Source organism: Vigna unguiculata, chromosome 5 (assembly GCF_037176805.1).
Source record: "Vigna unguiculata cultivar grain cowpea cultivar isolate G323 ecotype 2 chromosome 5, ASM3717680v1, whole genome shotgun sequence".
Lineage (NCBI taxonomy): Eukaryota > Viridiplantae > Streptophyta > Magnoliopsida > Fabales > Fabaceae > Vigna > Vigna unguiculata.
Genome location: NC_140796.1, coordinates 42698140 through 42710571, shown reverse-complemented (window position 1 = coordinate 42710571; position 12432 = coordinate 42698140). Strand labels below are relative to the sequence as shown.

At 36.3% G+C, this 12432-nt stretch overlaps 1 protein-coding gene and 1 pseudogene across 1 annotated transcript; both read left to right on the top strand.

Moving 5' to 3' along the window:
• The first annotated feature begins 279 nt into the window (after positions 1 to 279).
• LOC114185411 (epidermis-specific secreted glycoprotein EP1-like) lies at positions 280 to 1855 on the top strand. Its single transcript, XM_028073125.2, has one exon. The coding sequence runs from the start codon at positions 404 to 406 to the stop codon at positions 1703 to 1705; it is 1302 nt and encodes a 433-aa protein (XP_027928926.2). The 5' UTR covers positions 280 to 403; the 3' UTR covers positions 1706 to 1855.
• Positions 1856 to 7303: 5448 nt separating this feature from the next.
• On the top strand, positions 7304 to 8072 carry LOC146886464 (zinc finger BED domain-containing protein DAYSLEEPER-like; annotated as a pseudogene).
• The last annotated feature ends 4360 nt before the right edge of the window (positions 8073 to 12432 follow it).

Sequence of the window (12432 nt, the reverse complement as noted above, 5' to 3'; positions counted from 1 at the left end):
TATCCAAAATACAAATGAATGCTTCGACGTTCTAATCAATTAGGTACCAAAGGGTCATTTTCATAAAATAGTCACATATTTGCACTTTAGGACACGGAAATCCATGATCGGTGACATCTTTCTCATCACAAAATATTTTCTTTGTACACAAAGCTTAAGAAAAGCAAAATAATAGTAGTACAAAGATGACCCACCAAGTCATTCACGACATTGAAAATACAATTTCCCATACGGTAGTAGTACGAGTTTGATCTGGATCCAAATCTAGATCATTCTTCCTGATGTTCGAGTTGAAAACCTTGACCAAAGGTGGCTACAGAATGTTGTAATGTTCTGAATTCTTGCTATATATACAAGACTTACACTCACCTCCGTATAACATATCCATCCATTACAACAACAAATGGCTTCTCTTTCTTTACCCAAAACTTCTTTTCTTCTTTTGTTCTTCTCATCGTTCACCATCATCGCTCATGCAATAGTTCCGCAGAACGAGACCTTCAAATTCGAAAACTCAGGTGAACTTGGACCCTTCATCGTCGAGTATGGTGCCGATTACAGAATGATAAGCATCTTCAACTCTCCCTTCCAAGTTGGTTTCTACAACACCACCCCAAACGCCTTCACTCTAGCTTTGCGCGTTGGACTCCAACGCTCGGAGCAACTTTTCCGGTGGGTGTGGGAGGCCAACAGAGGCAACCCAGTCGGAGAAAACGCCACTTTTTCACTCGGCACTGACGGAAACCTTGTTCTGGCTGATTCTGATGGCAGAATCGCTTGGCAAACCAACACTGCCAACAAGGGTGTTGTGGCCTTCAGGTTGCTTCCAAACGGTAACATGGTGCTCCTTGATGCACAGGGAAAGTTTGTGTGGCAGAGTTTCGATCACCCCACAGATACCCTTTTGGTTGATCAGTATCTGAGAGCAAAAGGGCCATCGAAATTGGTTAGTAGGCTTTCAGAGAAGGAGAATGTAGATGGACCTTACAGTTTGGTTTTGGAGCCTAAAGGCTTGGCCTTGTACTACAAGAGCAAGAACTCCCCCAGGCCAATTCTATATTGGTTTTCATCTGATTGGTTCTCCATTCAACAAAACTCTTTGGAAAACGTCACCCTCACTTCTGATTCAGAGAGCTTCGAAATCGGATTCGATTACTTCGAGGCCAATTCTTCCACCAGCGGCAACAGAATCATTGCCAGGCCGGTGAACAACAGCACCATAACATACCTGAGGCTTGGAATCGACGGCAACATCAAATTCCACACTTACTTCATGGATGTGCGTGACGGTGTGTGGCAAGTGAGCTACACTCTTTTCGACAGAGATTCTGATGAGAGTGAGTGCCAGTTGCCTGAGAGATGTGGGAAATTTGGGGTGTGTGAGGAGAACCAGTGTGTGGGGTGTCCTTTGGAAAATGGAGTTTTTGGGTGGAGCAAGAATTGCAGTGCGAAGAGTGTGACATCGTGCAAGGCGAATGAGTTTCACTACTACAAAGTTGAAGGAGTTGAACATTACATGAGCAAATACACTACTGGGGACAGAGTGAGTGAGAGTAACTGTGGAAACAAATGCACTAAGGATTGCAAGTGTGTCGGCTATTTCTACCACAGGGACAACTCTAGGTGCTGGATAGCTTATGATTTGCAAACCCTCACCAGAGTCACCAACTCCTCTCACGTTGGGTATATTAAGGTGCCTAATTAGTGAATTCAAAATCATCATTGGTTTTGGAGTTTGAATAAGTTGCTTCGTATAATTCTTATTTGTGGTTTAAGTTGCAATAAAACTATGCCCTATTTCTATCTTATGTGTAGAGAAGGACATGGATGTTCAATAAATTAAAGTTTGTAAAAAGCTTGTGATTGGTTTGGTTTGGCTTATGCTACAATTCATATTTTTTGACGTTAATTATAAATAATACTAATTTATAGTATATAAATAAGAATGACCTCGTCTAGTAAAATTTTACGAAAGTTTGTTTTATTAGAGTTTGTGCACTCAAGTTATTTAAGTTTTATAAAAAAAAGCTTTTACCTTAATTTTGTAAAGGTTACGTAAAGAATAGTTTGTGCACTCAAGTCATTTAAGTTTTATAAAATAAAAAATAAAAATAAAAGCTTTTACCTTAATTTTGTAAAGGTTACGTAAAGAATAGTTGTTGTTTTTGTGATGGAAGGCTCTCGAGGAAGAGAGACATAAAAAAGAGAAAGACATGAAATAGATTGTGACACTCACTATCAAACAAATATGATATTTATACTTATCGAACTTTAAAAATAATTCGTGCATACATTAAAGTTCATAGTGCATGTGTAATATAAAGCTTAAATAGAACTCTAATATTTCTAAAGAATAGAACTTCCATTATTCCTTTCTAATTTACATACCGTAGTTATACGTAGGAATGGACAAAAAAAATCCTATTATGCCAAACTGATCCATTTTCGCTATGTTCGAATCTACCTAATATTCATTTTATTAAATTCAATTTATTTAAGATCTATCTAACTAATTTGGACTTTTATTTTATCTATATTTTATTTTTTATATTTTTATTGAATATCCATTCTTTTAATATTTATTCTCAAATATGAAAAGTTTAGATTTTCAATTTAAATTTTTAGTTAAGTCAGGCACAAGTAGAAATGGATCGATATAGGTCGAAGGTCGAGACATGTTGGTCTAGGCCAAAAGTAGGGGTGGACAAAAATTCTAATTTTCTTGATCCAATTCACTTTTACTTCAATCCAATCCATTTAAAATCCATTTTAATAAAAATCTAATCCATTTAAAATCTATTTTAATGGATCTGGATTTCAATCTAATCTACATTTTATATATTTAATGGATTAGATATCCATTTTATAAATCAAGATTTTCAAATATGGATAATCCAAAAAATCCAATCCAAATTTTCAATTTAAATTTTTAGTTGAGTTAGGCTAAACTTTGATATGGACTAGGCTAAATTCAAACTAGGATGGGCCTTACTTGATGACCTGTGCAGACCGGGCAGGAACGATAACCCTAAAGGTCAAATGCGCCCGACGACCTTAAAGGGCCGGACGGGCCCAACGACCATAACATGCTTTATGGGCCTAAAGACATGAATAGGCTAGACGAGTCCGACAAACCGGACGAGTTGATCGAGCCCAACACCCCAAAAAAGTCAAGTGAGCCCGATGACCTGAATGAGTCAGGTGGGCCCGAAGACCCGAACAGGCCAAGCGGACATGATGACCCGAACGGGCCAGGCGGGCCCGAAGAACCGAACGGGCCAAGCGAGTCTGATGACCCGAACGGGCCCAGCAGGCCCAAAGACCCAAACGAGTCAAGCGGGCCTAAAGACCCAAACAATTCAAAGCGAGCCTAAAGACCAGAATGGGTCAGGCGGGCCCGAAGACCTGAACGGGTCAAGCGGACCCAAAGCCACGAACGGGCAAGTCGGGTCCGATGACCCGAATGGGCCAGGTGGCCCGGAGACATTAACGAGTCAAGTGGTCTCGATGACCCGAACGGGTCAGGCGAGCTCAAAGAAAAGAACGAGCCAGACAGGTCGATGATTCGAACGGGCCAGGTGGGCCCGAAGCTCTGAATAGGTCAAGTGAGCTTGAAGACTCATATGGGCTAGGATGGGTCGGCCCAACGACTCAGACGGGTTGTGCCTGACGACCTGTACGGACTAGGCAGGCTCGACGACCCTGATGGACCGAGCGAGCCGACGATCCGGACAGGCTGAGTCGACGTGACGACCCGAACAAGCTGAGTTGACCTAGCGACTCAGACGGATTGTTCCAGACGACTCGTACGAACCGGGCAAGCTCAATGCAAGAACGGGCCAGGCAGGCCCAAAGACTTGGATAGGCTACGCCGGACCGACTTGACGATTTAGACCGGTCGTGCCCGACGACCAGTACGGACTGAGCAGGCTTAAGACCTTGATGGGCCGAGCGAGCTCGACAACCCGGATAAGTTGAGTGTTGTTGGCCTTAAAGACACAAGTTTTAGAAAATTCCATTGAAATGGATTCTGGATTTTGAACTTGATCCAAATATTTAGATTGAATTTAAATCTTGATCCAAATATTTGGATTTGGATTTTAAAAAAATCCAAATTTGTTTTGCTGAAAAAATTTGGGTCGAAAATCTAATCCAATTATTTGGATCTAAATTGGATGTGGGTTGGATCATTAAAAATTCAATCCATGCCCACCCCTGGCCAAAAGTACAAATAGATCAACTTGGTCCAAAGGTCGTCACAGGCTGACCTAGTTCAAAGGTTGAGATGGAATGACCCAACCCTAAGGTCGATAGGTGTTGGCCAAGGTCAAAGATTAAGGCAAGGAAAGACTAACCTCAACGTCCAGACGGGCTGACCTAGACTAAAGGTCAAGACGCCTCACCTCGCTCTAGACCCAACGTTAAGAGAAGTTGGTTCTGACCGAAGGTTGAGACGAGTCGACTTAAGCTCAACGTCAATATGGGTCGGCTAGACCGAAAGTCGAGACAGACCAAAGGCTGAAACAAGTTGGTCCAAACTGAAGATCGAGACTAGCTAACCAAGACCGAAGGTCGAGATGGGATAGCTCATGTCGAAGATTGAGACAAGATGGCCCAACCCAAAGGTCGAGACGAGCCGAAGGTAAAGATAAGTTAGGTCAAGCTGAAGATTGAGACAAGCCAAAGGATGAAACAGTGGCCCAAGTCGAAGGTCTAGAAGGGTTGGCCCGACCGAACATCGAGATGGTCTAGGTCATGCCAAAGGTAAAAATGGGTCAGGCCAAGTTGGTGGTCAAGACGGGTCGCTCGAATCGAAGGCCGAGACGACTTGGGCTGAGCCGATGACACAAGTTTTCAAAATTCAACTTAATTTGCTTTTATAAAAAAATAAATTTTGAATCTAAAACTTGATCCAAATATTTGAATTTGGATTTAAAACTTGATCCAAATATTTGAATCTAAATTTTAAAAAAAAAATCTAAACTAATTCTAAAACAAAAATAGATTTGAACCCAAAATGTATCCAATTATTTGGATCTAGATTGAATCTGGATTGAATCATTAAAAATCTAATTCATGCCCACCTCTAGTGATACGTTGGTGTCCTTAGATGAGAGTTAGACAAGTCAATGTGAGTCCAAACTTGTGAACCAACCCGACTCACTATGAATTCGAGTCGTGTCAGGTTGGAAATTTAAAAAAAAAAAAATTCTGGTTATATGCTAAAATTGGCTTAGCTCACTTAACATATGAGTCATGTGAGTTTGAGCCAAGTTATAATGACTGACCCATAACCCACCTAACCTAACCTAAAAAAGGAATCATATGAAATTCCCACCTAAAAGGAATCAGAAACCCTAACTTTTTCATTTTTCCCTTGCTTCTCCACGTTAACAAAGCTTCTTCGTCTTTGCCCACACCATACATATAAAGCTTTTTCTTCACACACACTACACACATAAAGACCTTCGTCTTCTTCATTGTGTTCTTCGTCGGTGCTCTAGTGGTTGTTATTCCTCAGCGCTCCTTCAATTTGTGTTCCTCGATTCTCTTCTACGTCTGCATTGGTGGTCCTTTGTGTCTGCATCGATGGTGCATTGCGTCAGTGCTCGTCTGCTCATTAGTGCTACTCCTTTGCTTGGTGCTCCTCTGTGTGAGTTGTTGTCGGAGCGAGAGTGCTTTTTGACTTCTCTGCTCCTTTGCATGACTACTCCTCCGCGTTATTGTTCCTTCAATCATCCTCCTATGCAGTTGTTCTTCATCTAAGGTTCGTTTCTTAATTTATTTTCTGAGCTATTGGAATGTTCTGTTGTTTTATGTTTTGGATATATTGTTGCTTTGTGGTTCTGATTTATGGACAACATATTAACTTCCAATGGTTCTGAATTCTACTTATGTAATTAGAATTATAATATGAAGTTTGAAGTGCATGAAAAAGTTTACCCACAAATTTATTTTTTTACTTTGATTTTTTTTTTCGGAAAGTAATTTATAGCATGAAATCTGAAAATATTCATAAGAGTGTCAATGTCAATTGTAATGTTGTTGATGACAGTGTTAATAATCAGAAACTTAAGGAACCACCTTCAATATACAATGAAAGTAATGATGTTGAAAAAGAAAGTAAGAAAGCTAATACATGTACATCGAAAGTTTGGAATTATTTTTCTAAAATTGGATTGAAATATGGAAAAGAGAAGGCTAAATGTAATGCACGTGGGAAAAAGTATGTAATTGGTGGAACTGAAATAGGTACTTCAACATTATTGTGTCATTTGAAAAATGTAATGTTAGCCCAAAATATAAGGATGTACAAGGAATGATAATTGACAATATGGGAAAGTTGAGCAGTAAAGAACTTGATAAAAAGCATGTTCGTGAGATTATGACAATGGTTATTGTCAAATATGGTTTTCCATTTAAATTTTTTGAATACAAATGGATTAGAGAATTGTATTCATACTTGAACCCTGATGTAAAACATGTGAGTAGGAATACAATTGTCTTTGATTTATGGAAATTTCATCTTCAGATGAAAGAGAAATTGAAACTTGAAATGCATCAATGTCATAACCAAATTTGTTGAACATCATATTGTTGGACTACCTGTACCCAAGAGGGATATATTTGTTTAACAACACATTTTGTTGATAATAATTGGAAACTAAATAGTAAGAATCTTTCTTTTTGTAAAATGGAACCTCCACATACAGGTCATGATTTAGCAAATAAAGTATTTGAATGTTTGATTCAATGGAGAATTGATAGGAAAATATTTTCTATAACTTTAGACAATGCTACTGCCAATTATCGTATGCAACAAATCTTGTGTGAACAATTAAGCTTACAAAATTGCTTGTTATGTCATGGTGAATTTTTCCATGTGAGGTGTTTTGTTCATATCTTGAATCTTATAGTTCAATAAGGTTTAAAATTGGTTGAAGTTGCTTTGCAGGAAATTAGAGATAGCATTAAATATGTGAAAGGGTCAGAGGCAAGAAAAATAGCATTTGCAGAATGTGTTATTCAAGTGAGGGGTATAGATGCTAAGGTGGGTTTAAGGTTAGATGTGCTTGTTAGATAGAATTTTTCTAATGCTTGAAAGTGGTCTTAAGTATCGTCGTGCTTTTGGAAGTTTCTCTATACGTGATAGAAATTTTAAACATTGTCCAAGCATCGAAGAGTGGAAAAGAGCTGAGAGGATGTGTGAATTTTTAAGGCCATTTTATAACATAACCAATTTGATTCTGAGCACATCTTATCCAAAACCTAATGAATATTTTATGCAAGTATGGAAAATTGAGTGGTTGTTAAGGGATACACTCAAGAGTGATGACCCATTGATGAAAGATGTGGCAAAAAGGATGATGGATAAATTTGATAAGTATTGGAGTGAATATAGTACAATTTTGTCAATTGCCATGATTCTTGACCCACGTATGAAACTTGAGGCTCTTCGATTTTATTATTCAAAGCTTGATGCTTCGACTTGTGATGAAAAACTTTATCATATCAAAGGAAAGATGTATAAATTGGTTGAAGAATATGTGAGTGTATGGTCAAATTCATCTTATGAATCAAGTTCCCAAATTACTTGTTCAACAAAATAACATATCAACATAGTTGAAGATGAAGAGATTAATCCATATAATGTAAGTTAGTCATTTTTTCTGTATATTGTTATTATTTATTATCATATAATCTTTATTAACCATTTTTATGTTTGCATTGTATCATAGGAATATATCAATTATGTAAGCCAACATGTGAATGTATCTAGCAAGTCTGAATTGGATTTGTATTTAACTGAAACACCACTTAAGCCAAAGTATTTTCCAAAGTTAGATGTTTTGAGTTATTGGAAGGATCGTCAAGAACGTTATCCAAACCTTTGTAGATTAGCATGTGAGGTGTTGAGTATTCAAATAATAGCAGTTGCTAGTGAGTTTTCATTTAACATTGGTGGTCATCTGCTTAACAACTATCGATCTAATCTTCTCCTTGACAATGTTCAAGCACTAATTTTAACTCAAAATTGGTTACATGGTGTAAGACCCGAGAAAATTAAATAGTTAATTAAATAATTATTTAATAAATGCGGGTAATAGAAGCCTTTAAGGCATTTAATGCAGAGGGCCATGACGTGAAAAAGTACTAGCTCAAGTGGTTGAGAGTACTTAATTGTTTGAGAGGACTTGGGTTCAAGTCCTATGTATGCCAATTGTATGTTATCTAATTTATGCATTTTTATGTGATATATTTGAATGCTAGATGTGATAATATAATCCTAGAATTATAGGAATTATCACACATGTTAATTGGTTGAATTGGTTGTGCTTTTGACTTGTGAGTGATAGGTTGTGGGTTCAACACTCTTTTTGGCTTAATTATATTTTTGCATGGAATTTGAAAAGGGTTGCAGCGTAACCTAGTGTCTAAGGGGCTGGGAAATATTAGGTTATTCATTGAAGAGCAATTAAACACGTTTTTATGGCAATCTGCGTTTAGGGTGTAATAGGTAATTAAGGGAGACTTAATTGGGAGAGAGGGAGAGGAATTACAGAAAGAGAGGCTAGAACAGTGGGGTGAACAGTGAGCATTGAGTTCTGGCAATTGGCACGCACTGAAGAGAGGAATTGGAGTGGAAAACCAGTCCTTGGAGTGTAAACAAAGAACAAGAGTGTTTTTAGGTTTGAGGCACGTTTGATTCGGAATTGGAGTGAGGATTCGAGGTAAGGGGAGTTGTTTTTACGTGGTTTTAGTCGTATTCCTTACATTGTGCCTTGCGTGATCAAAATTCCATGTTTTCCATCAGTTTCTGCATTGTTTTATCGAGGTTTCTGGGGTTTTCCCAAATGGTGGTTAACATGTGAGGATATGAGCGGGGAGGTTCATATCTAGTTACTCTCGCGTGGGGATACGAGCGAGGTAGGTTCGTATGTTCTGTGCTCATGCTTGAGAGATGCCACGTGCGGGGAGGTACGGGACTGGTGGATCACATGTGTTGGACTACGGGCGGGTAGGTCCGTAGAGCAGGACTACGAGTGGGGAGGTTTGTAGAGGCAGGACCACGAGCGGACAGGTTCGTGTGAGCATCATATTCTCGAGTCCAAGGCTAACCATTTGTGTGATTGAAGGCTGAAAAGTCTTGGGGTTAAGGTCTTGGCCAAGAACTAAGTAGGTTAAACTAGACGGGTGTATGATTTCTCTGATGCTAATATATATATATATATATATATGTGTGTGTGTGTGTGTGTGTGTGTGTGTGTGTGTGTGTGTGTTATTTTATTTTCTCAGCTCACCATTTCTGTTTGTGTATAGCGATGATCGTGTGATTCGTTACACGAGAGCAGATGTGGATACAGGTGATGCTGAGGACGCTTAAGCGACGGCGTAAGGGCTAGCTTGGGGATTAGAGCTAGGAGTTTTCACCTTATGTTTATGATGTTTTTATGATTATGGATTTTTGGAAATTGTAACGTCATTATTATTACTATCTATAATTTTGGCGCGTGTTTAAATATTTGAAAATTTTCCCGCGTTTGGGAATATTAATATCTTGACTTTTTATTTTATTTTCTTTCTTTATTTATTTAAATTAGTTATAATCTTTAGGGATGTTACACATGGCTTTGAAAATATCAATAAATTAATTTATTTTACTTTCCAATATTTTCTTCATATCATACAAATTTTTACTAATAAATTGTTTTGTTTTTTAAGATGAAGATACTGAAGATGTTCAAAAAGAAAAAGAAATTCTTCTAGACTTTTATATTTGTGACTCTAATGTACCTCATGATGGACAGTAGTTATCGGAAGTAAGTAAAGGATGCTCATTACATCGTAATGCGTGTATTTCAACAAGAATTAGATGACATTTTGTCTAGAATTTTTTGTTTCAGTTGTTGCAAATATATTGATAGATGCATCATTAGTACTTGGTGGTGATGTCACACTTAAAATTCTCTACGTCAAACTGCTCTTTTTGGGAAAAGGGATACATTTTACAACTAATTTTGTTTAGCATTTGCTATTCCACTCTTAGGGATGCTACTTGTTAGAAGGGAGACATTTGAACATCTAGTTTATGGCTTGTGTTTTGTAATTTAAAAATATGGGTTGTTCTTGTGATAAATTTGACTGATGAATCTAGGTTGTTCTCTAAAACCCCATTGGTTACATTTCTGATTATAGGATTTGTCATGAGCCCATTTGGTTTTGATTATACTACTCTATTGGGTTAGCTTGGTTTGCGTATTGTGGTTACTAACTTTGAGCCCATTTAGTTTTGACTATACTACTGTATTGGGGTTAGCGTGGTTTGTGTCTCATTATGGTTACTAACTTTTAGTTTTCGTTAGCCTCTTAACTTAGATTTCACTACAAGAATGACCAATGGTAACGTAACATATATTTGAAGCTTAAAGGTCGAATGTTGACATTTTAAGAATCGGTCCAAAGAACAATTCATCATAGAATTTTTTTTTTTTTTTTGGGGCCAGTAAATTTTCTTTAAAAATGAAAAAAAAAATTAAAAATGTTAAAAAAATTATTTTTTTAATTTTTACACGGGTTAATAAGTCAATCTACTTAAACCATCAATCTGTGATGGGGTGAGTGGAGTTATAAAATTTTCGGCTCACCGCAAAATGAGTCATATTGAATTCACTAATTTTCAACCCAATCCGTGGTGAATCAACCCGGATAAATTGGATTGGATTACTTTGACATTCCTAACATGAACTATTGTTATTAAATTGAAATGTCATACATCCATTTCAGTATCAAAGATAAATTTTAGCGCAAAAAAATAAAGAAACAAGACTTAGGGAGAGATGAACAATTAGTAAAGGTCCAAAATTATTAGTAGTTTTTTAACTTTTTTTAATTCTTAAGTATTGATTCTTTTTTATAAATTTCAGGTCTTGTTAATTATTTGTTTAACGTATACTAGGATTTTTGCATTTTTCAATAGGTAATACCACTTATGAAAGATGTTTGTTTCAATAATCTAGTTCCTCCTTGAATTCATTATTTTACCTCAATCTTCATTCCCTCTTGCATATATGATTTGTTTCGACTATAATCTTTTCTAACTTGAATTTGAGTGACTTAATTATTAAGGGATTGGTTTATTTTAATTATGAGTTGACCGAAAGTGCTGATATAGTAGTAATATGCATCAAATAAATGAGTTGACATTTGAGACTTCAATTAATTTCTTACCTTACTCTGCCAAATTTTTCCTTCTTACCTTTTGTATCATTTTATTACTCAAAGGTTGCAGAGCAACTACGTTTCAAACACGAGCCTTTGAATAATATGAAGGAGAAAAAACAAAAATAAAAAGTTAGTATAAAATTCAGGAGTTAATTTAAGAGTTGTTATTATGATTTAGTAAGGCATTTACAATATACACTCGAAAATGATACATAAAAATAAAAAATGACAATCGCAAGTTGCTTTTGGGCGTCCACTTTCTTTAACAATGGGGGAATAGGGTTCTGATACAAAAACAACCATGAATATTTGGAATTCCTCTAAACACAAAATGGTTTCTTAACAAAACTAAAAGTTATCTTTCTTGGCATACACTATCATTTTGAATTCAAGGACCGATTACACTTTCGATAGAAGAATTATTGGAGAAATATCTTCATCTAACTTAAAAATTTTAAGACAATAAATTTACAAGGTTTTTTTCTTAATTTTTTAATTTTTATTTCACGTTTAACTTAAATTCACTCTTAAATATCTCAAAAAAAATAATTTTTCAAGTTTTTCTGTGTTAATAATTTAAGATTTTTAATTACCTAGTGTAATTTCTATTTTTCATCAACATAATTTTTTCATCAAGCAAACAACAGGTGAGAATTTGCAGTTTAATTTAAAACATTAAATCATAAGTTACATGTATAGGAAGATATTATTTTTATAATGTGTGTTAAGAGCAACAAAAATCTATAGAAATTATAATTTTGAGACTGCTTTTTAGCATCAAATTCCTCATTGGCAGCATCTTTTTCTTTTATATTGTGTTCTTTAAATCCTGAATATATTCGCCATCGCATTTGTAGCAGTACTTTAATAGTTACTTTATTTCTCATTTCCTGGACAATGAGCCATATACAGATAGATTAGTTCAGAATATTTTCTTTTATTGTGCATAGTTCAACATTCATAAATTGCTTTCACGCGCAAATGTTAGTATTATGGTGCTTGATTTAGTTTCACATCACTTAAAATTGTAAGATGTGGTTCTCTATTTTACTATATAAGAGACTTTATGTAAAGCTTTGAGATACACCAGAAATAAAAATACTTCCTAGTGTAGTCGTGGACATAGACATACATATTGTACGCCGAACCACGTTAAATTCTCTGTGTCTATTTTTTCTCTCCTTTATTCTTTCCTTTATTATTGCCTTA

Coding starts and splice junctions, on each gene's coding strand:
- LOC114185411 (XM_028073125.2), top strand. CDS start 404: ATGGCTTCTCTTTCTTTACCCAAAACTTCTTTTCTTCTTTTGTTCTTC.